A 26,098-nucleotide genomic window follows, 5' to 3' on the forward strand; every position below is an offset into this window, starting at 1 on the left:
GGTGGAGGATTTTTCCCCCCAGCAGATTGGTTTCCTTTTAAAAATGTTTTTCCCATTAACAGGGAAGTACAGTACATTGCATGGGTTTCAGGAGGGGGCTTGTGGGAGAAGAGCAAGGTGGTAAAAAGAGCATAATTTCTGTTAGAGCGCTGCAGTTTGTCACACTAAGTGGATTGTAAGGAAGGATAAGTAGGATGGGGCCAGACCCTTTGGCTCTGTGTGTCCTGAGCTGCACAGCTGGAGAGAAGCCTCTAAAGTGACTTGCTTGGCTCTCTTCCAGTGTTTGCTGGAGAGAATCCACCCCAGCCTGCTTTGTTAGGAGAAAAGGTAATCCAGAGCTTTGAGTACTAGGCTTGAATGTCAGCTTTGCTACAGCATCTTAACATACCTGCTGAAATCACCTTTTAGTTGTGCTGTTTCTATCTGATTATCATGTCAGCAAACCAGAGTTCTCTGACATGTTTATACAGGTGCATTTAGGCAGGTTTGTAGGAAAAATAGTGCATGGAATTTCTTTTGCCCCCAGCATGTGTCCTGAACTCAGGATTTACCATATTCACCACTTTATATAGTCCAGTGTCGAATTTAATATCTAGTAATATTTGGCAAAATCAGATGTGACGCATAAAAATGAGAGGCCACTAACACAGGAAAACATGTGAGGGCTATGAAAGCTTTCTTCAGTCTGCATTCATTTTTCTGAGTAAGTTATGCAAACTGAAATGCAAAAATGGCAGTCTGCTCCTCACTGACATGCAGGAAAAGAAAACTGACTGAAAACTATCCTGTTTTGGGGTTTTTTAAGTGTGTTTGAAAACTGTAATTTAAGACTTTTCGATAGAAGAAACATTAGACAACATGACAGGGTTTAGCTAGAAATAAATTTGTGATCTAACTTGTGCATTTTAAAGAGGGTAGGGCTCAATATTTGGCTTAATTTATTGTTGTTCTGGCAGTTCCTCAGCAAATTTTATATAATTAAGAGGAAATTAATACAGTCTCTCAATAGGAGCAAAAATTATACAGAGAAGGAGAGGAAGAAAATGTTCTTACCTAAAGACACGACTTAGGAATTACTTTGCAATAAAAAGGAGTTCAAGAAAAATATCAAGCTCACACAGGTGATGCAGCCACCACACACTGCCGTGGGCAGGTTTATTATCTCTGCATGAGATGAAAGTCAGCATCTCTCATGCTGACTTTATGCAAGCTAAGCACATGCAGTGATTTGTTGGTCTTATCAGTGATGTTTGTGAAATGCTGTTTGAATTGTCTGTAATCAGTACTTGAATGTCTGTATCAGGCATATTGTATAACTAAATATACAAAAGAAATAGATGAAGCTTGAAGCACTCAGTCTTCCACGTGCTTTCAGAATTTTCCTTTTCATCCTTCTCTTGGAAATAGAGCTAAACTTGACCACACCCCACACAGCAGCCTCCTTGTGAAAAACACTATTCACTTGTTTTTAAAAGTTTAATAGTAATAAAATGGTTATAAAAATAGTGATACAATTAGAGTAATAATAATTTGGACAATTTGGATTAGGACAATATGAGACAATAGAGACAAAGAGTTACAGATGGTCCAGGTACTTTTTCTGGGTCACAGGAGCTCGAAAAAGGCCCCACGTTACCAGAGGGTTAACCCTTAAAAGCAGCAGCCTGTTGCATATTCATACACCTCATCCATGATGCATAAATTCAAACACAGGATTTTGTCTGGGCAGTGTCAGCTTCTTCCTCTGAATCCTGACAGCACGTTTGAAGTGGGAAGAAGTTCATTTCTTCTGATAATGGGGCAATAAATTCTCTTTCTCTTAAAGATTCAGGTGTCCTGTGGCTGCTATATCCCTGCAAGTCCTTTCTTTTAAAAGTATCTTCATAGCATGGTTTCTATTTTAACATTTTTTATAACCTAAAACTATATTTAACACACTACTTAAGAGAATTAATGCAGCATCACTTTCTAACACAACACATACAATATCCATTTTAATATTTGCAAAAAGCCAATCATAAAATACATGCATTTTTCACACTCCTGAAGTCAGAAGTGCTCGAGACCCAAGCCATCAGTTGGTTCTCTGATGAGCCAGGTAGCCCAGACCAAGGCTTTTCCCAGCCAGGGGGTGGCCTGGTGTGTGTCACTGGGTTTTGTCTGCTTGCTTTGAGAAGGTCACACACCCATAAAGGGGTTGTCGTCAGGGCAGCTGAGAGAAGTGAAACCCGGTGAGTCATGGGTGAGTGATCAATTAGTTGCTAACTTCATCAGTTACTAAAGTGTCTTTGTTTCTCTTCAGGAAAGGAGAAAAGAATTTGAGAGCAACCTGCAAAAGGCTGGTTTGGAGCTGGAAACAGAAGACAAGAAGGTAAAAAAGAAAAAGAAAAATTAGCACCAAAAAGAGTAGGACTTGGAAATCAATAAACCACTTTCTTTCTCTGAGAAAAATTATAAATTATACTTGTGTATTTTAGTGGAGCGTGGCTAATTTAGGGGAAACAAGATTAATATGTTTATTTGAGTGCTTTTCCCAGATACATTGGTAAGAATTGTGGAAGCAGAATAATTTTGATTCAAGAGGAAGTTTTTGTTTTTGCTTTCATAACAAGAAGGCAGAATAGCTGTGATTTGGTTTATATCCACATAAATGGGACGTGTGCTTACAGCTGATTTTAATTCTACCTAACAATGAGTAACAAGTTTGGAAGGCAGTGAGTGAATTAGTTGTGCTCACTGGATGTTGTAGTTATGGGGAAGGACCCTGTGGCCTTGAGGATGCTTGCCTAGTGGTACTGTTTGCTGTAATAACTGGAGGATGTGCAATTTTGACTGATGGAGTCAGCATGCCAGAGGCTGAGGTGAGTAAAATAATAACTCTTGGTGAAGTTCAGGCTCTGTAACATTCACAGGTAGGGAATTCATTGAGCAATGTTAAAAACCCTTCTGATTGCCAGCTCCTACTGTGAATGCAGAGCAACACTACAAGAACATACATGTTACATGAGGCCTATGACAAGATTATTCTTTGTGTTTCCAGTGTAATGAGAATTTTCAGACTCCAGTGTATGAGATGAATATAGTTTGAAAAGCCTTTGTGAGCTTGTAGTAGTGCAAAGGTTATTTTTATGAACAGACAACCACTCAGATAAGCTTTTCAGTAAATATATATATATATATACACACACAGAAATTCCTATTCCATCCTACTTCATTTTTAAATCCTTTAAAAATATGTAAAAGGCAATACATTTTTAAATCCTTTAAAAATATGTAAAAGGCAATACATTTTAAATGAAAAACATCCCCATAAATGTTTCAATAAAACACAATTTGGTCTAATGTCTGATTTAACTTTTCTGGGCCAGGAGTCTGAAGATGGCAAGATTTTCTTTGTGAAGATCCATGCGCCATGGGAGGTTCTGATCACATATGCAGAAGTGCTGAACATTAAAGTTCCCATCAGGGAAAATGACATTCCCCCCATGGTGGAGAACCCCCTGGACTGTGTGCTTTTCCCACTGAGGCTGCCTGAGAAGGTGATGCACCCTGAACCAGATTATTTCACAGCACCATTCAGCAAGGACAAGCAGGAGCTGTACCTCATTAACGATGAGAGCACTTTCTTCTCACCATCCATGAGAAACAGAATAGTAAGTATGGGAATGTGGCCGTTTCTGAGTAAAGGTACATTTACACAGCCCCATCAGAATATTTGTGTAAGGAAGGAGTGGGTATAGAAGCCATGGTAACTGATATAAATACAGAGAGGCCTGGGTACTTGTCCATCTTGCCTAGAAATATAGAATAATTCTTGGAACTGATCTTCTGGATGTCTACAAGGCAGCTGTGCCCCCAGTATTCTTATAGGAGATAAGGCCGCCTGAAGAAATACCTTTTGATTTTGCATGTTGTTCCTGCAGATTATACACAGTGCATATCTATTATAGGTTTCTGTTTAATGGCCTGAGAATAGGAAAGGTCTGAAATTGTCATTCTTGAATCTCAGGTTAATTATATTCTTACACGTTGCCCATACGGAACAGAAGAAGGGAAGAAAAAATTTGGGATTAAGAGACTGCTGAACAATGGCACCTATACAGCTGCATATCCTCTTCATGATGTAAGTGTTTCAGCTTTCTGCTCCCCTGAGCATTACCCAGTGTTTGCACTCTTTCACCTGCTGTGACATTTACTGTTCCAGGAGATATGAAAATATACTCAAACCCTTCAATTTCCCAGTAATTGATTCTGTTTTATGACACACAGACATAGCTGTCAACCCTGCTATTTGGCTTTTATGTGCTGAAATGTTTCTTCCTACAGAGGAGTTTTTAGAATCTGTGTCAGTCACTTATCTTTTTTGAGACTTACTCCATCGTATTCCTGTAATGCTGGTGGCACAGACCACACGGTAGTACCTTGGATTGTAGCAAGGAGTGTATTTGCACATTCAGCAGTGTGTGAGCATAGGGTGTGCACACACACACACTGTAGTTACACGCTACCTGCAGTTAGAGAAAAACTCTGGGGTTCATACCATGTTGGGGCTGAAGTCAGAGGAGTTGCCTGAACCCTCCCAGTTCAGTGTGGGGTGGTGACTTCTCCATCTCTCAGTGACCTTTGGGTACAAATGCTGTAATACTGGATATGTGGTAAGGACAGTAAATACTGTGTTTAGTTTTGCTGTAAGGTCAGTTTTTAATATGACATATGTGGATTTAGTCATGAAATTCCATGAAGAAAACAAGAGAGAGATGGGTTACAGTGTTTTACATGAATTTTTTTGCTTTAAATTTTTTTCCTCCTAAATGTTGTGTTTCATTTTTTGCTTAAATCTTAAATTCTGCGTTTTTAAAGGTTATTTCAGATGTCACTATGCTTTAATGAACTTACTCTGAATTCTACCATAAGACATTTTAAAATACTGTATATAGATTTATATTTTAAAATGTTTGAAAATATTTTCCTTAGAAGAAAAAAAATTGAGTGAATGGACATTCTTTAGGTTTTCAGGAGGAAAGTTTGGCTGATCAGGCTCTAGAATGCTAATCTAGGCTGGAAGGCACTTTATACTATTGGGATTACCAAAACCACAGACAGTAAAAAGGAAGAATCTCTTCTATACAACTACAATCAACTTTAAATGCTTATGAATGCTTATGAATCTTATGAAAAAATTCTAGAACTTGTGAGACAGACTTTAAAAATCTTTGTCTAAAAATAATTATTTAATCTTTCAGAATATTTTCAAAATGCAAAATGCCTAAATTTCTATTGGTTGCTTCCTATTTAGAAACCAATTTTTATGCTTTTCTTTGTGATTGAGAGACATTCAGATAAAAGGAAAACCAAGATCACAAAATGAATAATTGACAAAGTGGAGAAGAAGCGGAGTTCTGTGGCACAAAATAAAATTGAAAAAGCTGTCAAAAACTGTGGTTATTTTACACTGGTTAATTTCTAGGAAAGTGATGAAGTTCCAAAATTTTTGTGATGTTTGACAGTTAAGATACCTGATAATCAACACCACAGTCTGAAGAGGGATGCATCATCATGGCTCTTTGTCTCTTTCAGTGTAGTATTTGGGCCTGTCAGTGGAGTATGGATGCCATGGGACAGAGAGAGAGAAACAGCAAGTGTTTCTCACAGCAGCTTGGGAGAATTTTTTGGGCGTTGTAAGGATGTGATAACTTGTTAAGTAAAAACAATCTGCAGATGGTATTTTTCTACTTCGTCTGTTCTTCTCAAGGACAGTGTATGAGGAAGATGGTTTTGTTAGTTAGCTGTGAAAAATGCCAGTCACTTGTTTTTGAAATTTTAAAAGTTTAATAGTAATAAAATGGTTATAAAAATAGCAATATAATTAGAGTAATAAAAAGTTTGAACTATTTGGATTAGGACAATATGAGACAATAAGAACAAAGAGTTACAGACAGTCCGGGTACATCTTTCTGGGCAGCATAAGCCCAAAAATAGACCCACGTTAACAAGGGATTAACCCTTAAAAGCAACAGCCTGTTGCATATTCATACACCTCATCCATGATGCATAAATTCCATTCAAGCACAGGATTCTGTCTGGGCAGTGTCAGCTTCTTCCTCTTAATCCTAACCGGCATCGTCCTGCCCAAGCACGGCAGGAAGAAGTTCATTTCTTCTGCTAATGGAGCAATAAATTCTTTTTCTCTGAAAGATTCAGGTGTTCCGTGGCTGCTAAAAGTATCTTACATAGCATAGTTTCTGTTTTAACCTTATGTAAACCTAAAACTATATTTAACAAGCCACTTAAGAGAATTAATACAGCATAACTTTCTAACACAACACATATAATAATCATTTTAATATTTGTGAAAAGCCGATCATAAAATACGCATTTTTCACATTAGCCAATCGAATAGAATCTATCGTGTCACTCTATAAAAACCACGAGGTTTTCTTGAATAAAGCTGCTTTGCTCCTTGTACAATCCTGCCTCTTGCTGTGTTATTCTTGGCACAAGAGTGACCGTGAGGTGTTTCCCCTGCTCTGCTTTGCTCACAGTGCCAGTACTGGAAGAAGGCCAGCGACCCCAACTGTGACAGCGAGAGGTACACGCTCTACATGGAGTGGGCACGCTTCCTGCGCTTCTACAAGGAGCAGCCCTTGGTCCTTATCAGGTGAGATACTGCCTGGGCTGCCTGTGTGCCCCTGCTTTTCACTGCCATACGGTGTGCATTCATCTCTGGCTTGATTGAATGCCTGCTAGCAATGATGCCTTGAGAAGGGCGAACTAGAACAGAGGCTACACAGAGTTAAAGTAGGTGTTTATTAAAAACTGTAATACAGTGTATATTCAACTCTAGCTTGATCCTGCTAGGAATGATGCCTTGAGAAGGGTGATGTACAACAGAGGCTACACAAAGTTAAAGTAGATGTTTATTGAAAAGTGTAACACAGTGTATATTCATCTGTAGTTTGATCCTGCTAGCAATGATGCCTTGAGAAGGGTGATCTAGGACAGAGGCTACACAGAGTTAAAGTAGGTGTTTATTTAAAAGTGTAATACAGTGTGTATTCATCTCTAGCTTCATCCTGCTAGAATATATTAATTCAAATGTAAAAAAGTGTATATTCATTCAACTGTAAAAAAGTAATAAGTGTATATTTATCTGCAGCATGATCCTTCTAGGAATGATGCCTTGAGAAGGGTGACCTAGGACAGAGGCTACACGAAGTTAAAATAGGTGTTTATTAAAAAGTGTAATACAGTGTGTATTCATCTCTAGCTTGATCCTGCTAGCAATGATGCCTTGAGAAGGGTGACCTAGAACAGAGGCTACCCGAAGTTAAAGTAGGTGTTTATTAAAAAGCCTTAATGGATCCACCTGGGGCAGCACAAGAGTCCAGTCAGGGCTACACCCAAGAGGAACCAAAATGGTCACAAAATGCACGACCGCTCACGAGGTCTCACACTTCTATAAGTTCTGGTCCATTTGCATATTGGAGATAATTGCCCAATTATAGCTTTAGGTTATGAAATCCCATCCTGCTTGTTTTCTCTCTTCAGTCCATGTTGTTTATGATCTTGGGCATGAAACTTGTATCATTTGTCTTTTGTCCCAAGCTAGAAAAGGATTGATTATCTACCTACTCTGTGAAGAGAGCTTACCATTGCTTTATATGAAGCTCAGAGCTACACACTAAAGCAGCACAGAATCTGAAAAATATAAATCTAAAACTTAAGGCATCAGGAAATCTTTGCCTCTTTTAAGATTCAATGGATATTAATTGGGCACTATGTCCAGGGAGGACATGACAGAGCTTTTTACTGAGAAGGGGCAGAATGCTTTTTCTCAAATCAAGCTTTCCATCTAGCCAATCCTCCTGGGGTTAGGTATATTACAGATAATTCAGCTGTTGAAGAAACAGATTCATAGAATACCTCAGACTTTTTAATTGATCTCTGCAAAAAAAATGTTAAAGGTTTATTTGAAATGTTGAAATTTCAACACATACTTGAAAAAATACTGATAACATCAGTTTGGAAGCTTGATTCTTAGTTCTAACCCCAAATTTAAACTGACTTAAGATCTCTGATTTTTTGATGTGATACAACAGAATGTTGCTTTGTTCACATGTTACAGTTCTGTGTTTGTAACACAAGTGGTTGTATTTCTGTGGATTACCTATTTGTTTTAACCAAATGGTCAGAACTGTTGTGCTGTTTCATTTGTGTAACTCCTTGGGAAAATCAGAAAGTAAATCTTCACCTACACTGTTCTGCAGGAAAGAGGGATTTTAATGTTAGTTTCTGCCAGGAGGAAAAAAGGGACAAAAGAGGCCATATTTCCTGATCATTCATCTGGTTCTTACATCTTGAGTAACTTCTCATGGCCAGTCTTAGCCCTCATTTTCCACAGTACCTCAAGGCATTTACTCTGCTGTTAAAAGTGAATTTTGCCAAGTATTTCACTTTTACTCTAGCCAGTTTGCTCTACTACACTTTGAAATTGTGTTTTGTGTTCCCATTAATTGCTTTTTTCTTTTTTTTTTTTTCTTTTTTTTTTTTTTTTGTATTCAGAAAGTACTATGGTGAGAAGATTGGAATCTATTTTGCCTGGCTAGGATTCTACACCGAGATGCTTTTCCTTGCAGCAGTTGTTGGCTTAATCTGTTTTCTTTATGGCTTGTTTACAATGGATGAAAATATGAGCAGGTAAGTATAACATTGAAAATCTCTTAGCAAAAGCTAAGTAATGTGAAAATTTTGTTGTTGCAAAAAAAAAAAAATCATTCTTGTTATTACTCAACAGGTAACAAGCTTTTAAAGCTTGTCAGAGCAGACAAATTTGTTCTTCAGCTGTCTTTATTGACTGTAAAGGTGGTGGACCACTAATGCAGAACTTGTGACTATCAATTAGTAAGACTTAACTTGTAGGGGAAAAGCAATATTTTGTTGGCCATAGCTTTCTGCACTGGAGAAGCTGCAATACATGAAGTCCTGAGGGTACCCCTTAGATCTCTCAAAACTGAGTGTTTATTGTTGCCTCAAGCTTGTCTATTTTATCTGGCTTGCAGAGCAGTCTGACCTTTTTGTGTAGGGCATAATTTGTACTAAGCAAAAGCATGAGTAAAACAGATCAGCAGTGTTCTCCCACCAAAGAGGGATCTAGTATCTTAGAAGCCACAATTTGGTGGTTTTGTTAAGCAAGCATAGTATTTCTTTTATCAGAAGTCCAAAGATTTGTTATATTCAGCATTTGGGGATGGGGAGAGGAAGAGAGGGCTGTCTTCTCATTGCTTACTGTTTTCTGTAAGAAGGTTTCTATAAAATCTTGAGTTTTAACTATAAAAGATGACTAACAAGTTAAAATTCTCACCTGTTCTATTGAATAATGTAATTTTGAGAGTTGTATTTTAGCCAGGTTAAGAATTCATCTGGGAATACTGTTATACATATTGAGATTTCTCTGGATACCAAAGGACTATCATAGAATTCTAAATTTTACCCACTGTTATTAAATTGAAGTAGCAAATTTCACTGCAGATATCAAAGCTGAAGCGGTCTCTCTACTTTTAGAGAAGGTGTTTTGATGTCCTTGCTAACCTGATGAGAAATAACATGGTTTATATCTTGCCTGGAAGCAGTGCATGCACAGTACAGCTCCTGATTCGTTGCTGGTAGAGCCAAAAAAGCCCATATCAAGGAAATTTATTAATTCTACTCCTTGTAGCAGCTGCTTCACTCTTGGCTTTCTCTGAGCAGCCACTGGTTAATACCAGTGACTTTGACAAGATGTGGCATCTTTGCTGTGAAGCTGCAAATGTTGAGCTTTGAACAAATGAAGCTCCTATTTATTTTCTAAATAAATTTCATATAACAGCTTTTAAGATGCTGTGGAAACAGATACTTTACAATGTTTTCCTGCTTAGCAAAGAGATCTGTGACCCTGCAATTGGAGGAGAGATCATCATGTGCCCCCTTTGTGACCGAGACTGTGAATACTGGAGGCTGAACACCACCTGCGAGTCCTCCCAGGTCTGTGTCTGGTTCTGCAGCCTCTGCTCCTTTTTGTTCATCCTGAAAACTCTCCTGGTACTGACCTGTTCTGACTCTTCTCTTGCAGTATTCCCATTTGTTTGACAACGTGGCAACTCTTTTTTTTGCCATTTTCATGGGTATATGGGGTGAGTATATTTGATAAGTTTTATGTCAAGCAATAAGGAGATCTTGGCCAAGCTGTTGAGGGACACTGGAAGTGGGAAGAAGGGGAATAGTGGCTTCACCTTAGTATCCTGTCTTAGATGCTGAAATGATGAATGAGTGAAAATAACTTCAAGTTACAGAGGAATTAAGACTTAAACTTAAAAAGACTTAAAAAGACTTAAAAAAGACTTTAAAAAGGCAGGCATCTAGGATACCATAAGAATAACATAAGCATAGTGTACTCTGAACTGCTAACATTTGATTCTCTCCTTGGTAACCAGAGGGATCCAACCTTATGCAGCCAAATAAGAGCTCTCTGCTCAGCCCTTTCCATCATCAGTGGGGGAGTTTTGTGACCTTTCACTGGATGGATGGTGGTCCATCACTGCTGCTGCATTAGCTGTACTTCTGGGGTGAGGAAATTCATTGGATCTACTCCAGTGAACTTCATGCACTGTAGTGTGCTTTGATGACACAGAAACAGGTGGATTTCTGGCCTCTATATGTCACTATGATATTTTCTGAAAAATCCCATCGCCAGGATTTCTTCTCCTGGCAAGATGAGAAGCCTCAACTTCTCCGTGTTTTGCTCCTCTAGAATGTGATTTGGAGAATTGTTTACCCAGCATGTGAATTGTTTTTAATTAATGGCCAATCACAGCCACCTGTGTCAGACTCTCTGAGTCTGTCACAGGTTTTTATTATCATTCTTGTCTGGTCTTCTGATGTGTCCTTTCTTTAGTATAGTTTTAGTATATCATTTATTATGATATGATATAATACAATACAATACCAAATCAGCCTTCTGAGATCCTGGAGTCAATTCTCATCTCTCACCTTGTCCTGGGACCCACAACACCACAACATCTATAATCATAGTTTCTCTTCAATGATACCTCTTCAGACTTTTAGAAACATTGTGTTGAATGCTTATTCTTTTCTTCAGCTCTATGAAGGTTATAAATTCTGGATTACATAGTTATTGCTTCTTATTTCCTTAAATACAATTCTCTTGTTTCATACTGTTTGTATGAAATGTCATCATTAAATGTTCAGCTTGTATATAGATATTCCATTAACTCACAAAGATTCTTGTGTGCTAATAGAAAACATGTACTTTTTATCAGAGGATCTAATCACTCAGTTCTTTCATACAGAATTATTATTTAAAATCTAAATAAGATTTTTGTTGTGTGACTGTTTTACTAAACTTTTCTTGGTGTCTAAGAGCTAGCATTTGCACAACATGGATTAGTCATTCAGGAAGTACCAGCCAAAGAGTTTAGAACTGCAGAAGATAAGGTTTCCTGTGTTTGTCTAAGCCATAAAACTTCCCCAGTTCAGATAAGAACAATCAGATTACAAAATGTTGACATTTTAAAGTAATTTACTAAGGGCTCTTAAGATGCTATATAGTATTATAAATTTTATAGTTGTTTATATATTAAATCAATTCCCTCTAATGTCTTAAAAAATTCTTAGGCCAGCCCAGCTGTTGATTGTACAAAAATCATCAGACATCACTGTCTTTAAAATGACTATGTGTCCTGGTTTAGGGCAAATTTGGGAGAAAACCTCCAAAGGAGTCCCTCTAGAAAGCAAATTCAAGTGGCCTCTCCCCCACCAGGTCAGGAGACATAAATCTCCTTTGAGAAAATTGGAAAAAAAACATTTAACAAGCAAAGTATTCACAAGCGTGGGAAAATGAAGGATATTAAACAATGTAAGCTCTCATTGTTCTGAAGGGTGGCAAATTCAGCCAGTCCTTGTCAGGGGCTGTGGCTCAGCTCTCTCTGTCTCTGCCCAGTCCCTCCTGTGCTGGAGATGCTGCATCCCAGCCCCAGTGGGCCACAGCCATGAGCTCCAGGTGTTATTCTGGGTTTTTAGTCCAGAGCAGGTTCAAACAGCTCCAGGGGAAAGAAAAGCCACAGTCTGGGGAACTTTTCTGCCTCAGTTAGCTAAAAACACCAACTAAAAGCCAAGGAGAGCTTTCTCCTGCTCCCTGTCCATGCTGCAGACAGCACAGTCTGTGAGACAGAGAGAGATGAAGCTCTTATCTCTGGTTTTTGAATACAGCCCTGAAGAAATTCTATCCCTTTTCCTTCTCCCCTCTTTGCTCTTGGATCTAGCTTTAAAGGCACAAAACTTATTTCTGGGCTGTTGTATTTGCTGAGTACCCCATGGCAGGAAGGAATGATGGATCTGACTCCATGTTCTCAGAAGGCTACTTTATTATTTTATGATACTATATTATTAAAGAATACTATGCTAAACTATACTAAAGAATACAAAAAGGATACAGAATGCTAAAAAGATAATAATGAAAACTCGTGACTCTTTCCGGATCCGGACACAGCTTGGCCCCGATTGGCCAAAGAGCCAAAACAACTCACAGCAGAATCCAATGAAACAATCACCTGTGGGTAAACAATCTCCAAACACATTCCAAAGGAGCAAAACACAGGAGAAGCAAATCAGATCATTATTTTTATTTTAATTATTATGTTTTCCTTTTTCTCTGTGGCTTCTCAGCTTCCCAGGAGGAAAATCCTGGGCAAAGGGATTTTTCAGAGAATGGGTGTATCATAAAGTATCATAAAGTCAGCCTAGGACACCATGATTTCAAATAAGCATCAAAAAACAACAGAAGTGTTTGACCATATTACTTTAAAGCTGTAATATTGTAATATTTATGTGTTACAGGTTTATACACAGTAATTAGTTGAATTATCAGGTTATTTTCTTAATTCCATGTTGCTTTTTGCATACACAGAGTAGTTGATTGAACATGGTCACCATAACCATGGAAATACCCATATCTTGTCTTGGCATCTTCCTTGTCATCCCCTTCTGGAATTCAATCAGCTGATAAATCACTGGATCCATATTGGGGTCTTATCTGTGAACTATAGTTGGTAGTCAGTAAAAATGAGTGAGTCACACTGTAATGATAAACCACAGAGAAGAAGCAGTGCAGATGTTTAACTTGGTTCATGAACTTGTTCACTTCTTCCTTGACTCTATTCTAACATTTGCAAATTGCAGTTACACTTTTCTTGGAGTTCTGGAAGAGGAGGCAAGCAAGACTGAAATATGAATGGGATTTGGTTGATTTTGAAGAGGAACAGCAACAGCTCCAGCTGAGGCCTGAGTACGAGGCAAAATGTACCCAAAAGAAGAAAAATCCTGTAACTCAGGTATGAACATGCTGTGTTGATGTGTGTGGAAATCCAGTTGTTGCTGAAAGTTTTGTAACATGGAAATTGACACATTAAATCAGGAAAATAAGGGCAAAGTTTATAGCTTTTATGTCTTTTTACTGCGTCTTTCACAATTCAGGGTAGCAGCCTCTGAAACTTTCATGCCTTTAAAACCATTCATTCTTTTATTCCCATTGAACATATGAAGAAGCAGTCACTGTGATCTAAAGTGAAAATAAGTTGGTCCAGCTGTGGTTTAGCTTGTGATACTCAACCACTTTGTTTGGGGAACACCAAAGGGATGAAGGTGGCCAAAGTACTTTCTCTTGAATGTAATTGAGATACAGTTAGTGACCCTACTTAACTCTGTTAAACACTCTATATAATTATTAGATATTAATTGTTTTCATTTAAATTTATTTTAGGTAGGAGTTATTTGACAAATTCCATGATCAGCTGGTTGCATTCCAGCACAATATCTACCACACCCATTTGGTGTATTTTTAAATCATCTTTTCTCTTTCATAGAATTGCATATAAATAGCTTATTGTGGCTAGTCCTGAGTATACTTAGATAACACAGTCTTCAGAGAAAAAAATAGAAGCTTAGTCAGAATGTGGGGGAAGAGTCTGTTCTAAAACAATAACCTTGTCTTTCAGGGCTTGTTTCCTTAATCGTTAGGAAATACATATACTAATCTTATTTCTCATGAGAGAGAGTTTTTCCCCCTCCACATACACAGCATTAATTCTGCTGCTGTAACTGATGCTCTTTGATAACAGTGCACTATGTTTAAGAGTGTAGCTCTCCTGAAGCATTACTCTCTGCCTGTTCAGGAAAACAGGTTCAGGTAAATCAGTTTTCATTAGTTAGCTCTACTAATTGAAAACACATGCCTGCCAGTTCTGTATTATTTGCTGGTTTACATCCCTGTGTATGCTCAGGCTCAAACCTCCCCCACCCTCCTGTGGTAGTTTGAGTCCCCCATCATTGGGAAGAATGAATGAATCTGACTCCAGGTTCTTAGAAAGTTAATTTATGAAATGTTTTTAGAAAGTTAATTTAATTATTTAGTTAGTTATTTATTTTATGATACTGTGTTATATAAAAGAATGTTATACTAAACTATACTAAAGAATAGAGGGAGAAGATTGTTCTCTCTCTAAATTGGTCCAAATCCCTTAGGTGAGAAAGGGTTTTGTGAACTTGATTTAGGAAGTAGAAATGGACTGTAATACAATTTTCTTATCCCAGTGTGAGATACTGCTCTCCTCTGTACTTTCTAATATGCATTAACAATTGCCATAAAAATTCAATGACTGTACAAGCCTTTATATTATGACATTTCAATTTACTGTCTCAGTGGTTTTTCAGAGGCTTTTTTACAGCAGGGTTTATCAGTGATCCTTATCAGTACCAAATTAATTAAAGGCTAACCTGTACAGGTAATAGTAATTTCCTTCTGTTAGAGCATGTCCTATAGTGAACACATGAAAGGCATTTCAAATAAGTTAATTCTGCAGGAACCAATAAAATTATGTGGGTACAGGACAGTGATTTTGTGTTCCACTGCTGGTTTTGCTTCACTCAGAAAATTATTTCATCATTATTCATGATTCAAAGTTTCAAGTGCACTGAAACCAAAATTGCTGATCTTAAGGCTGTCATTTAGATACTTGTTCATGGTGCTGAAGTGTCTAACTAGATCATAGCTAAAATCTGGATTTACTGATCACAATAGAATTGTAATCTACATAAATAATGAAGCATTTGATTCAAACTTAGTCTGTGTCATTGCACATTACTGCCTGTATTACATTTGTGATTGCAGTTTCTGTAGTACTCAATGCCACTTTGCTCAAGAGGAGTCTAAGCATTCCACAGTGCCTTGTCTCACAGATTTATTAAATCCAGGTTATTTTTCACTATATCTTCTTCCACTGGCATTAGTTCTCAAAGAGAAGATTCTTTCATAGAACATATACTGTGATATTTAAGGAACTAGAACTGGTTGCGCAAGCTCTTTGAGCATTGAAAATTGTTCCTGTGTTGTCTGGGGATGCTGGCATCACCCAGTTGCCTGGTGCTGCAGCAGAGCTTGGCAGCTACATTCATAGCCATAACTTCAACTGAAAAAAAAAATAAAATTGAAGGAGTGGAGAAACGCACTGTCTGACTGGTACATCCAAATGACAAGTTTGAAGGGATCTTGGCATGAAGAATTTATAAAACTGGAGTCCCTTTGTGGACTCAGAGCTGTTTGCTAACCTAGCATTACAGTAATAGTTGTGGCCTGCTTATCCCAGGAAGTTGGGCTTTTTCCTTTAGCTACTGATTATTTTGCAAAAGTTTAACCATGGTACTACTTGTACTACCAGGTACTGTCTTGTAGCAGTTTGATGGCTGTTTCTGTCCTGATCTTTTTGCCCTGCCCCACCCACGCCACCCCCAGCACACTCAGAGTTATGCCATTTGAGAGGGGCAGGGTTCTGGATGGTTTCCCTCAGATGTGAGCACTTCTCACACAGCTGGTGAGAGCTCTGTGTGCTGCTTGATGTTAGAGTGAGATGTGGGAATAACATGAGCTGTGCTGTACTTGACTGTTTCAGGAGATGGAGCCTTATCTGCCTTTGACTAGCCAGGCTGTGCGATTCTGCATCTCAGGAGCCACAGTGCTGTTCTGGGTGAGCACCTTTTTGAGTCATCATTTTGACATGTATCAGAGATTCTGTTCATTACTAATCATCACATTAACACAAATTGGTTTTAATCATGATGATAACACATGCTTTTATTACTGTTCTACAGATTGCATGCTGTCATTTGAAGTGCACTTCAATTCTGATAATTTTTTTTTTTAAAAAAGGGCACTGGAAATCTGTCATTAATTGTCAGGACCCAGGACATTCCTCTGGGTGTCCTGGAGGACTGGAGACCCTGGCAGGGGGCTCAGAGACCTTGGCAGAGAGTCACAAACACCTGTGCCTTTGATTTTAGCCCATGGAAACAATTACCAACTTTGTGTGAGGAGTTACAAGCCACAAGGGTTTGAGTAGAATGATAGTGAATTTGTTTCAGGGTGAAAAAGTAGAATTTTGGAGTTTTAGAATGGGGTTCAAAAGCCAAGATGGAGGAATCTGGGCATGTCCTGTCCTCCTTCTTCTTGTCCTCCATCTTCTGCTGTGATGGTGACATTTCTGGATTGGTTTAGATTACAGACAGACTGTCTGACATAGGCGATGGGTATTGGAAAATTATTGTAAATAAAGCACGGGTAGTTCTTAGTATAAAAAGCCAACACCACCCCAAGGGCAGGCAGTGTGCCACAACCCAACCTGCTGGACAGATGTCAGCAGGTCAGAGAAGGAATGTAACAGGTAAGGGAAGATAAACAACCTTGCAAAGCAGAGCTGAGGAATCTCGACGACTTCTTTGATTGCGGGGCTGGGAAAAAAAGAGTTTCTAATACCTTGGAGATCATCTTAGCCACAGAAACCTGAGAATTAATTAGTAATTTGATTGGACATTTTAGCATGGGAATAACTTTTTCTGTGACATATTTGGTGTTAACAGACATACCAAAAGAATTGTGGTAAGGCAAATGAAAGAATTCACAATGATGAATACAGAGTGAGTTTCAGAGAGGGCATGTCACAGACATCTTTTCATTAAAATCCTTTCATTAGGATTTTTCCTGCTGAAGCTGAGAAGTTTCAGCAGCAAATGTAAACAATGGTTATCTGCTGCTGTGGAATGCAACACGTGGATCTGTGATTGGTCTCCTGTGGATGTTTGGATTTACTGACCACTCACGGCAGAGCTGTTCTTGCTTTCTACTGGGACACAGACCTTTGTTATTGAATTCCTTTTCTATTCTTAGCTTAGCTAACTTCTGAGAACTTTTCCTTCTATTCCTTTTAGTATAGTCATAATGTAATATATATTATAAAATAATAAATCAAGCCTTCTGAACATGAGGTCAGCATTCTCATGTTTGACTAGCCTTCATCCTGCAACCCTTGCAAGCCCTGTGACAAGGGCGGTTTAATCTAACTTGTCCTTTCCATCTCCTGTCCATACTTCTCTGCACTTTCTCAGGTACTGGTATTAAATTGTTGGCTTTTCTTATGTTAACAAAATAATTCTGTTGGTTTTAATGTACATCATGTAACAAAGTTATTTTTGCCTGCGTACTTTGCATTTCAGTGCTGCTGAACTCATACCCACAAAGAATCAAATTTTAAAAATGTGAAGCGTGATGGTTTACATCTAGTTTTTAAAGCTGCATGCACATAGCTGTAGTGACCAGCTGTCCTAGGCTGCAGGTGTATTTCAGGTGTGCCCTTTGTGCAGGTGTCCCTGATCATAGCCAGCATGATCGCGGTGATCGTGTACCGCCTGGCGGTGTACGCCGCCTTCGCCAGCCTCATGGAGAACACCCAGACCCTGCAGCCCATCAGCGGCGTGCTCACCCCACAGCTGGCCACCTCTGTCACTGCCTCCTGCCTCAACTTTGTCATCATCATGATCCTCAACTTCTTCTACGAGAGAATCGCCATCTGGATTACTGATATGGGTAAGCAGGGCGACTTGAAGGCGAAACTTGGAAGGAATCATTGAAAATTCAAGCATCAAGGTGTTCCATGCTCTTGTTCTCAGCTCAGGCACAGTGGGAGCTGTGTAGCTCAGGAGTATCCACGGCCATACTGAACATTTTCCCTGCATTTCAGTAGCTCTCATAACCTAGTTTCTCCTCAAATAGGGCTTGTTTATATTGGGGCTAGTTTACAATCACAGACCTGAACATAGCTCAACATCATCTTGAATCACCAAAGCAAGATCAGACTGTCTTGAGCTAGCAGTATTTCAATTAGAAATCCTGCAAATATATTTCAAAAAATAAATCACAGCTATCTTTACAAGAAAAAAAGACTAAATAATGAGACTAAATATGAGACTAAATGAGACTAAGACTAAATAATGATTCTTAGTCTGGGGGAAAAGATGGGATGGGATAGTACATTTTCCATGTTGTTTCCTTTAGCTCTGGCTGTACAGATTTTGACTTACAAAGATGGAAGGCAGAGGGTAAGTAGGATGAGAAGCTGTGCCCAACATGTGTTATTGTGGCAGTAGCTATTGATAGCAGTACCCCCACTGCAGAGCTGGAGGTCCAGAAGGAGTGCCTGCTTTTGTAGTGTATTTTGGGTTTGATTTCTGCTTGCATGCTGGAAACACCATTCCTGAGAGCCCTTCTTAGACATTTATTTTTTTGAAATTATTTCATTTTATTGGTTCTTAATGATTTAGAGATAAAAGTCCCTGAAAGTGTTTAATAGAAAGAAATAATTGCAGTTTGGGGAGGGGAGCTGAAAATATTGGGTGCTTGCAGTTTGTGCACTTGTCATAAAAGCAGTTGGTTGATCTTTTTTTTGTGAGATCTTGCAAGTCAAGTCAAGAGTTGAAAGGTGTTCCTTGCAGAGTCTTAACGGGATGTTGCATTTGGTTTATTTTCATTTACCATGGACCATCTCTGTGATCTGTATTGCTTATCTCTCTTGGCCAAATCAGACCAAACTGAAACGGAGCAAGTATTAACTAAAATTGCTAACAAACACAGAAACAAACAGGAAATCATATTTGTTAATCTTTCTTTCTTGAGGAGTAAGAATTGTAAGTGTGAAGGCTCAGCAGTGTTATTTTTATGATTTGCAAGTGTGGATGAATAATTTCTCCAGTGGCAGCACTTGCCTGGATCTGTATGTTACAGGGAGAACATAACAGTTCAGTGGTGTGGGTTGGACTGCTGCCCCCTCGGTGGCCTGGGCTGTCAGAAGTGTCTGCCCACACTTTGTTCACTCCTTGAAGTGCTTTGGCCAGATCTGGTGTTCAGACAAGCAGGTATAACCTGCCTCTGGTGCTCTGAACATTGTGTGCCTCACATCAATATTTTAACAACTCACTGAAAATAAAAATATTGGTTTTATATATATATATATATATATATATATATATATATATATATATATATATATCAGACTGCCTGACCTGAGAGCTGCCTCCTCTGTCCTGCACTCTGATGTCAGGTTCCCACTAAATACCTCATGTTCTTCTGGCATGCAAGCTTACACCAAGCTGGGAAACAGTTTACTCAGTTAAATGAAACAACTATGAAACAACTTTACAATAAGGCAGATGAGTTCAACACATCTGCCAGGTCCTCACCAATTGAGAAGAACTTGAATGTTTGTGGTGTATTTTCTGTGCTACTCCCCAACTTGAATTGGTTATATGTTATCATTTAACAGGACATTTGGCAATAATATGTTTAGGGCTTCCTGCTGCCTTCAAATATATAAATGTGATAGAGAATGAGCAGCAAAACCCTAAGCAAAGGTTTGGTGATTTACAGTAGCTCCAGGATGTCCCTGTTCTTCTGCCCTTTATGGGCCTTGTTTTTCAGAGGCACATGAGCCATACAGCTTCTGCTGATTTTAATGATATGCACATACATAGGTTGGGGAAAAATATTGTAACATACTTCTCTACCACAAAGAATAAAATAATTGTGTGTTGCCAACAGTGAAATCTTCATACTACAGGAGATCTTTCTAGTTACTGTTTGAGATTCATCTCAGATCTCCTAAAATAGTGTAACATTTGGGGATGAACAAGTGCTAATGGGCAGGACAAAGAAGGGGAAATTAAATTTTAGGGGGGTTTTAAATATAAATTTCCTTTGCCTGCCTGCATCAAACACTGCATTGTAAAGGGTAGGGTGTCTGAAAGCAGGAACTCCGTCTGCTGAAGTGTTTGTAGGTGGTTTTTTTTTTTTTTCCTTTAAGATCACTGTGCATGATGAATATTTGTGAATCTGTATCATTTTAAAGGGAATAAAGGAACATAAAATTGTTTTCTGGTTTCACAGAGATCCCCAGAACTCACATGGAGTATGAGAACAGGCTCACTATGAAGATGTTTTTGTTCCAGTTTGTCAACTACTATTCATCCTGCTTCTATGTGGCCTTCTTCAAAGGGAAGTTTGTTGGTTACCCAGGTGCCTACACATACATGTTTAATCGCTGGAGAAATGAGGAGGTAAGGTTTTCTTAATTGAGGTTCGTTGTTCCCTTCAGTCTGCACAGTTGTGAATTTCCAGCTGCAGGCTTGGTCTGAACTGAGCTGCCCCTCAGCTGGCTATCCTAAAGCTCCTGCTTCCTCAGCTGACTCTTGCTGCTGTTGCTAGCCAGGGCAACACCAGCAGTGAAAACCTGTCAGTCACAAGAGTGAAAGATCATAAAGCTTTTCTTGGTCCCACTTCTCCTGAAATGGGTCTTACAAAGAAAAATGTGGTGCTGAGAGCTCATTGAGTGCAAAAGATTCACCTTGCTGTGTTTTGGTGTGTGTTTTGTCTCACACTTGAAACACTTAAAGCCCTTCCTGAGAGTCCACATGGAAATTAAGTATTGTCCTTACAAATTTTAAGATCTCCCTTCTTGCATTTATACAGTACTAAAATATAGTTTATCTGGGTGATAATACCCATTATCCATGTCCATTGACACTCAGTTTGTCTCCTCCAGTGTGATCCTGCAGGCTGCCTGATAGAGCTGACGACACAGCTCACCATAGTCATGGCTGGCAAACAGATCTGGGGAAACATCCAGGAGGCCATTGTTCCGTAAGTTCTCTCTGGCACTGAGGTGCCCATCTCAGCCTTCAGCTGCACCAAGGGAAATACAGGTTGGATATCAGGAAAAAGTGTTTTATGCAAAGGGTGATAAAGCTCTGGAATGGCTGCCCAAGGAGGTGGTGCAGTCCCCATCCCTGGGTGTGTTTAACAAAGCCTGGATGTGACACTGGGTGCCAGGGTTGAGTTGAGGGGTTGGGGCTGGGTTGGACTGGATGATCTTTAAGGTCCCTTCCAACCTGGTGATTCTGTGATTCTGAATTCACAGAATATTCTGAGTTGGAAAGGACCCACAAGGATCAAGTCCATCTCTTAATTGAATGGCCTGTACAGGGACTAAACCCACAAGCTTGGTGTTGCTAGCACTGTGCTCTAACCAAGCAAGCCAATCTGATCTGCTTCTCTCATTGTTAACGTTTTTCTGCACATGCAGCTGGATTTGTAACTGGTGGGGCCGTCGGAAAGCCAGAAATAATCCTGAAAATTTATACAGTCGCTGGGAGCAGGACCATGATCTGCAGACATTTGGAGCCTTAGGCCTGTTCTATGAATATTTAGAAATGGGTAAGTTTACAATTACACATTTGGAATTGAGGACAGGACACCTTGTACCGACACTTCCAAAAGAACATTTTCTCGATTAATTGTTGTGGGTTGATGCCACCACTTCCATCTGCATAGCAGGACGATTAACTGCTGGGAATCATTAAATAGGTCAGCCCAATTAAAAAAAAAAAAAAAGCTGTCTTTGCATCTTGAGCTGCTGGGAATTTCACAGAAACACTGCAAAGACTTTTTGTTTTCCTCATTTGAATGGGGAACATTATTCTCAGTGCAGCCAGCTGCCTCTGTGTCTGTTCTTTCCTTGCTCCAAAGCATATTCTTAGCTGATGTCAGTGGAAATTTTGAGTATGGGATGAGTGCCAAATGTGCTGTAAGGATGGGTACTGCAGACATGAGATCTGTGAACTGGCTAGAGGAGAATCCCTTCAGCTTTAGTGTTGCACTGCTCAGTGCTTCCCTTCAGTCTGTTGGACCAGCAGAGGGAGTGTGGGCAAGGGAATGTGGCTTTGCAAAGGTAACCTGAGCATGTCAGCTTCTAACAGCAGTGTGCAGCACTGAGAAGCTGACACCTAAACTGAAGCCAAGCTAAACCTAAAGGATACCTTAAAGAAGTTAATATTTGGATACATTTTGTTGGAAAATGAACCTTTGTATTGTTTTATTTCTGCAGAAATAGTTTGAAGTGTTCTAGAGACACAAAGTGTTAATATCACTTTAGTTGATGCAGGGCTGTGGTCTTGTGAAACCAATACACTCAGAATACACTGTTGCCAGCCATGTCCTTGCTCTTCCAGAATCAGAACTATGCTCCAGCACTGTCCAAGGGCTGCTGAGTCAGCAGGAGTTTTGTTGCTTATCTGAGGTGAAGAACTTACTGAAATCATGGAAGAGTGAATGACTGGTGTATGGGAATTTATTTTATATACTGCCTAAACCAGGAAAAAATGTTCTATTTCCATTATTTGAAACAAAGTGGCAGTATTGGCTGTGTACTGAGGATTATCACATTCTGTACTGAGATACTTCATTTTGGTAACAACAGGATCATTTTTATATTCTATTCACAATTCTTAAACTAATGTCAACACTCCCCAATGGAACTGTTGCATATAGAATTGTTATGAATGTTTTGATTAAATCAGTAACAATAGGTGGAGATAAGGTTGTGAGGTGTGTAGTTGATAAGTAAATTAACAACAAGATGGTACAAACTGCAAGAGAACAAAACTGACCTGATAACAGTTGAGAAATTTGATGGATGAATACATCCCCATTCCCCTACAGTTACACACCATTCACATGAGAACTGCAACACCCTGAAAGGATTGATATTCCACTGCTGGCAGTATCATTTCATAGGATCCAAATGCTCCTTTCTGTGGGTGCTGCTGAATGGCACCTGAAGGGACTGGAGATGTCTTGGCATGGGGCTGATTGTCACTTGGCTCAGGCCAGGGCTGAAGATGATTTGTGCAGCCTGGCAGGAGTTTGCCATTTGCCTGCCCTGTCACTCTGAGGATACTTCTGGAAGGGCAGATTTTGACACATTGTTTTTCTCTCTTGCAGTCATTCAGTTTGGATTCATTACTCTCTTTGTGGCATCCTTTCCCCTGGCTCCCCTTCTTGCTCTGATGAACAATATCCTGGAGATTCGTGTAGACTCCTGGAAGCTGACCACTCAGTACAGAAGGCCTGTGGCTGCCAAAGCGCATAGCATAGGAGTGTGGCAGGAAATCCTCAATGGCATGGCCATCCTGTCTGTTGTCACCAATGTAAGTTTGTTAATACTCATTTACTTACTTACATATGTGATGTGTTGGCTGGGAAATCTCAAGCTGGAGAGCCAAAACCACTGGGCTGTGCTGCATCTACACTGATTCTTCATGTACTCAAAATATGAAGAATTAAAAGCCAGCTGATCCTTTTTCTCCTTCATCAACACTGTATCCTGTTAACCTTTTACCATGTTAAAGATAACCTTTTATCTTGTTAAAGATACCATCAAACCATTTCAGTGGTTTGACCTGTCCATTTGCTGGCAGTGTGCAGCTCCCCATCCACATTTTTTTGGCCATAACCTTTCATTCAGTTGTGTTTTCCAGCCTTTTGGAATGGCATGGCCAATATGAGGCTTGGTCTGATGAAGCACACTGATTGCCCAGAGGGGACAGGAAAGGTGGATGAATCCTGTGGCTCAGATGCATTTTTGTCCTTGTTGCTGAGGCCTGTTCAGTGGGAATTCTGCTCTGCTTCTGGCTGCCCCTGTGGGACCAGTGGCTCCAATTACTTTTTATAAACTGGTAACTAAATGCTGTGCCAGTATTTCAATGGAAACATGCTGTAAAGCAGCCTACTGGGCACAAGAGATGCCTCTTTTTAGTGTGTCTCATGCAACAAACCCACTTGCAGGTCCTGCCTTAGTAGCACAGTACCTCAGCACCTTGAGTATCTCAGGCTTCCAGGAAAAATGTGCTGAGGCTGCAGTCAGCATCTTTTACCAAGGTGAAATACCCCAGTAATGCTCCTCATCCTTTCTTCAAAGAGTCTGGGTAATGCCAGAGTCACAGAGCCACAACACCTTTATAAATCTGCTCCCAAATTTTGTGTGCCACCTTCCTTATTTCTTTTTCCAATTTCTTTTCAGGCTTTCATTGTTGCATTCACATCAGATATGATTCCTCGTTTGGTTTACTACTATGCTTATTTTGAAAACGAACACTCACCAATGTCTGGATACATAAACAACAGCTTGTCAGTGTTTCTAATCTCAGATTTTCCTAAGGGAAATGAACCTAAAGAGAATCCAGAAGACTTTGTCATATGCAGGTTGGTGTCACTTTGTATAGAATACAGCATAAAAAAAATCAATTAAGATCTAAGTTTACCATTAGAAGATAAATTATGTCATTCTCATCCTTCTAAAGTGTGAGAGGTAATGTTTAGACTATTGATAAGGTAATGGTTGAGGTGGTAAGAGATCAAGCCAGTAACAAAAACAATCACCTCATAAAAAGTCACCACTAAAAGTCTCATTGCTAACTTGCATTTTGCTTTTTCTTCATTGGATTTTTTGTTTACTTAATTACACTATTGATTTTTGAGTGAGGAAGGAGATTTATGTCCCTGAAGTTGCAAACTTCAGCCTATATGTTCAAAGATTTTTAGGCTGAATAAATGGACAAGAAAGCAGAATAAAGGAGGTGTTTAGATCCCAAAGCTGAAAATGAGATATGGTATTTAAAAGCAATCCTTATTTTGCCTGGTTGGACCAAAAATCAGACCTATCCTGCTTTCATTTAAAAAATGCTAGCATTGGAGATTCTAGAATAAGTGCAAAAGAACTTTGGAAATGGTAAAATAAAAGTATTGATTGGATGAAAAAACCTCAAAGCAAACAAAAAATCCCCCAAACCAACCACCCCAGCACTTTTGGAAACAGCTACATTTGTTTGGTGGTGTAGAACATGCACTGTGTCTTTTCATGAAGCCCTGCATCTGTCCAGGCCATAATCTGCTCATGTGTGTCACGTTTATTCAGTGTCCATTACCCTGTGATCCATCCCATCACCCTGCCCTGTATTATTTGAGCATTTCCTGACAAACAAGTAACCTGTGGACCAAAATTCACATCACACATCCTCATCCCTGCTCTGGTGCTGTGAGGGTGTTTAAGCAAACACAAGAGAGAAACAAATTGAGAGGCAACCTTTTTCTGCAAAAGGAAACAGACCATTTGAAACAAGAAAAGGTTCCTTAAGTGACAGCTGTACTTGCTTGTAAGTGTCACTGAGCTTGTAATGTGTCCCAGGCTGAATGTGACGTTTCACCTTTGCATGTCTGTCATTCCTGCAGGTACAGAGACTATCGATATCCTCCCGACCATGAGAAGAAGTACATGCACACTATGCAGTTCTGGCACATTCTTGCTGCAAAACTGGCCTTTATCATTATTATGGAGGTATTTTCTCTACAAAATTTCCTTCTGACAGTGGTACCTTGTGATTTGTCTAGATAGTTACTAATGTTACAGAAAATAGAATTGCTGGGAGTATAGGATAATTTATAGATAATACCAGGCACTCATGGCCTAAAAGATTACTGTTACTGAGCCTTTTAACTTCAGTGAGCTGACCTCAGAGTAGGAAAAGTGAAAATGGCTGAAGAGACTGCAAATGTTGATCAAAATAATCAGAAAAATAAAAAAGGTCTTTATGTCAGTGTAAGAGATTAAAGCTTCCAGGTCTAGCACTTCCACTCTTGCTCTCATTAAGGAGCTGTTTATGAGATGATTGTTCAAAATGCAGACAGCATTTTGCAGGGATGTATATTGGTTAAAAACAGCTAAATTAATAGTTTGGATAACTGGCACATCAGTGTTAAGCCACTGCTTTGCAAGTTATGAAGGGAAAAGGAAGTAAGTCGTTCAAGTGCTAATCTCATCACTTTTCCTGCTGT

At 39.2% G+C, this 26,098-nt stretch overlaps 1 protein-coding gene across 4 annotated transcripts in view; it reads left to right on the plus strand.

The window, feature by feature from the left end:
• Positions 1 to 26,098, plus strand: part of ANO5 (anoctamin 5) — a 59,515-nt gene that overhangs the window by 29,371 nt on the left and 4,046 nt on the right. For all 4 annotated transcript variants that reach the window (XM_058025600.1, XM_058025601.1, XM_058025602.1 and 1 more), the window contains 16 exons: positions 2,303 to 2,371; positions 3,369 to 3,653; positions 4,010 to 4,123; positions 6,543 to 6,658; positions 8,563 to 8,697; positions 9,915 to 10,020; positions 10,109 to 10,169; positions 13,234 to 13,385; positions 15,999 to 16,073; positions 17,743 to 17,965; positions 20,318 to 20,487; positions 20,973 to 21,070; positions 21,513 to 21,643; positions 23,210 to 23,415; positions 24,288 to 24,469; positions 25,496 to 25,601. In XM_058025600.1, the coding sequence (XP_057881583.1) occupies positions 2,303 to 2,371; positions 3,369 to 3,653; positions 4,010 to 4,123; positions 6,543 to 6,658; positions 8,563 to 8,697; positions 9,915 to 10,020; positions 10,109 to 10,169; positions 13,234 to 13,385; positions 15,999 to 16,073; positions 17,743 to 17,965; positions 20,318 to 20,487; positions 20,973 to 21,070; positions 21,513 to 21,643; positions 23,210 to 23,415; positions 24,288 to 24,469; positions 25,496 to 25,601 (2,229 nt within the window). The remainder of the gene's footprint in view (positions 1 to 2,302; positions 2,372 to 3,368; positions 3,654 to 4,009; positions 4,124 to 6,542; positions 6,659 to 8,562; positions 8,698 to 9,914; positions 10,021 to 10,108; positions 10,170 to 13,233; positions 13,386 to 15,998; positions 16,074 to 17,742; positions 17,966 to 20,317; positions 20,488 to 20,972; positions 21,071 to 21,512; positions 21,644 to 23,209; positions 23,416 to 24,287; positions 24,470 to 25,495; positions 25,602 to 26,098) is intronic.

This window comes from Melospiza georgiana, chromosome 6 (assembly GCF_028018845.1).
Source record: "Melospiza georgiana isolate bMelGeo1 chromosome 6, bMelGeo1.pri, whole genome shotgun sequence".
Taxonomy (NCBI): domain Eukaryota; kingdom Metazoa; phylum Chordata; class Aves; order Passeriformes; family Passerellidae; genus Melospiza; species Melospiza georgiana.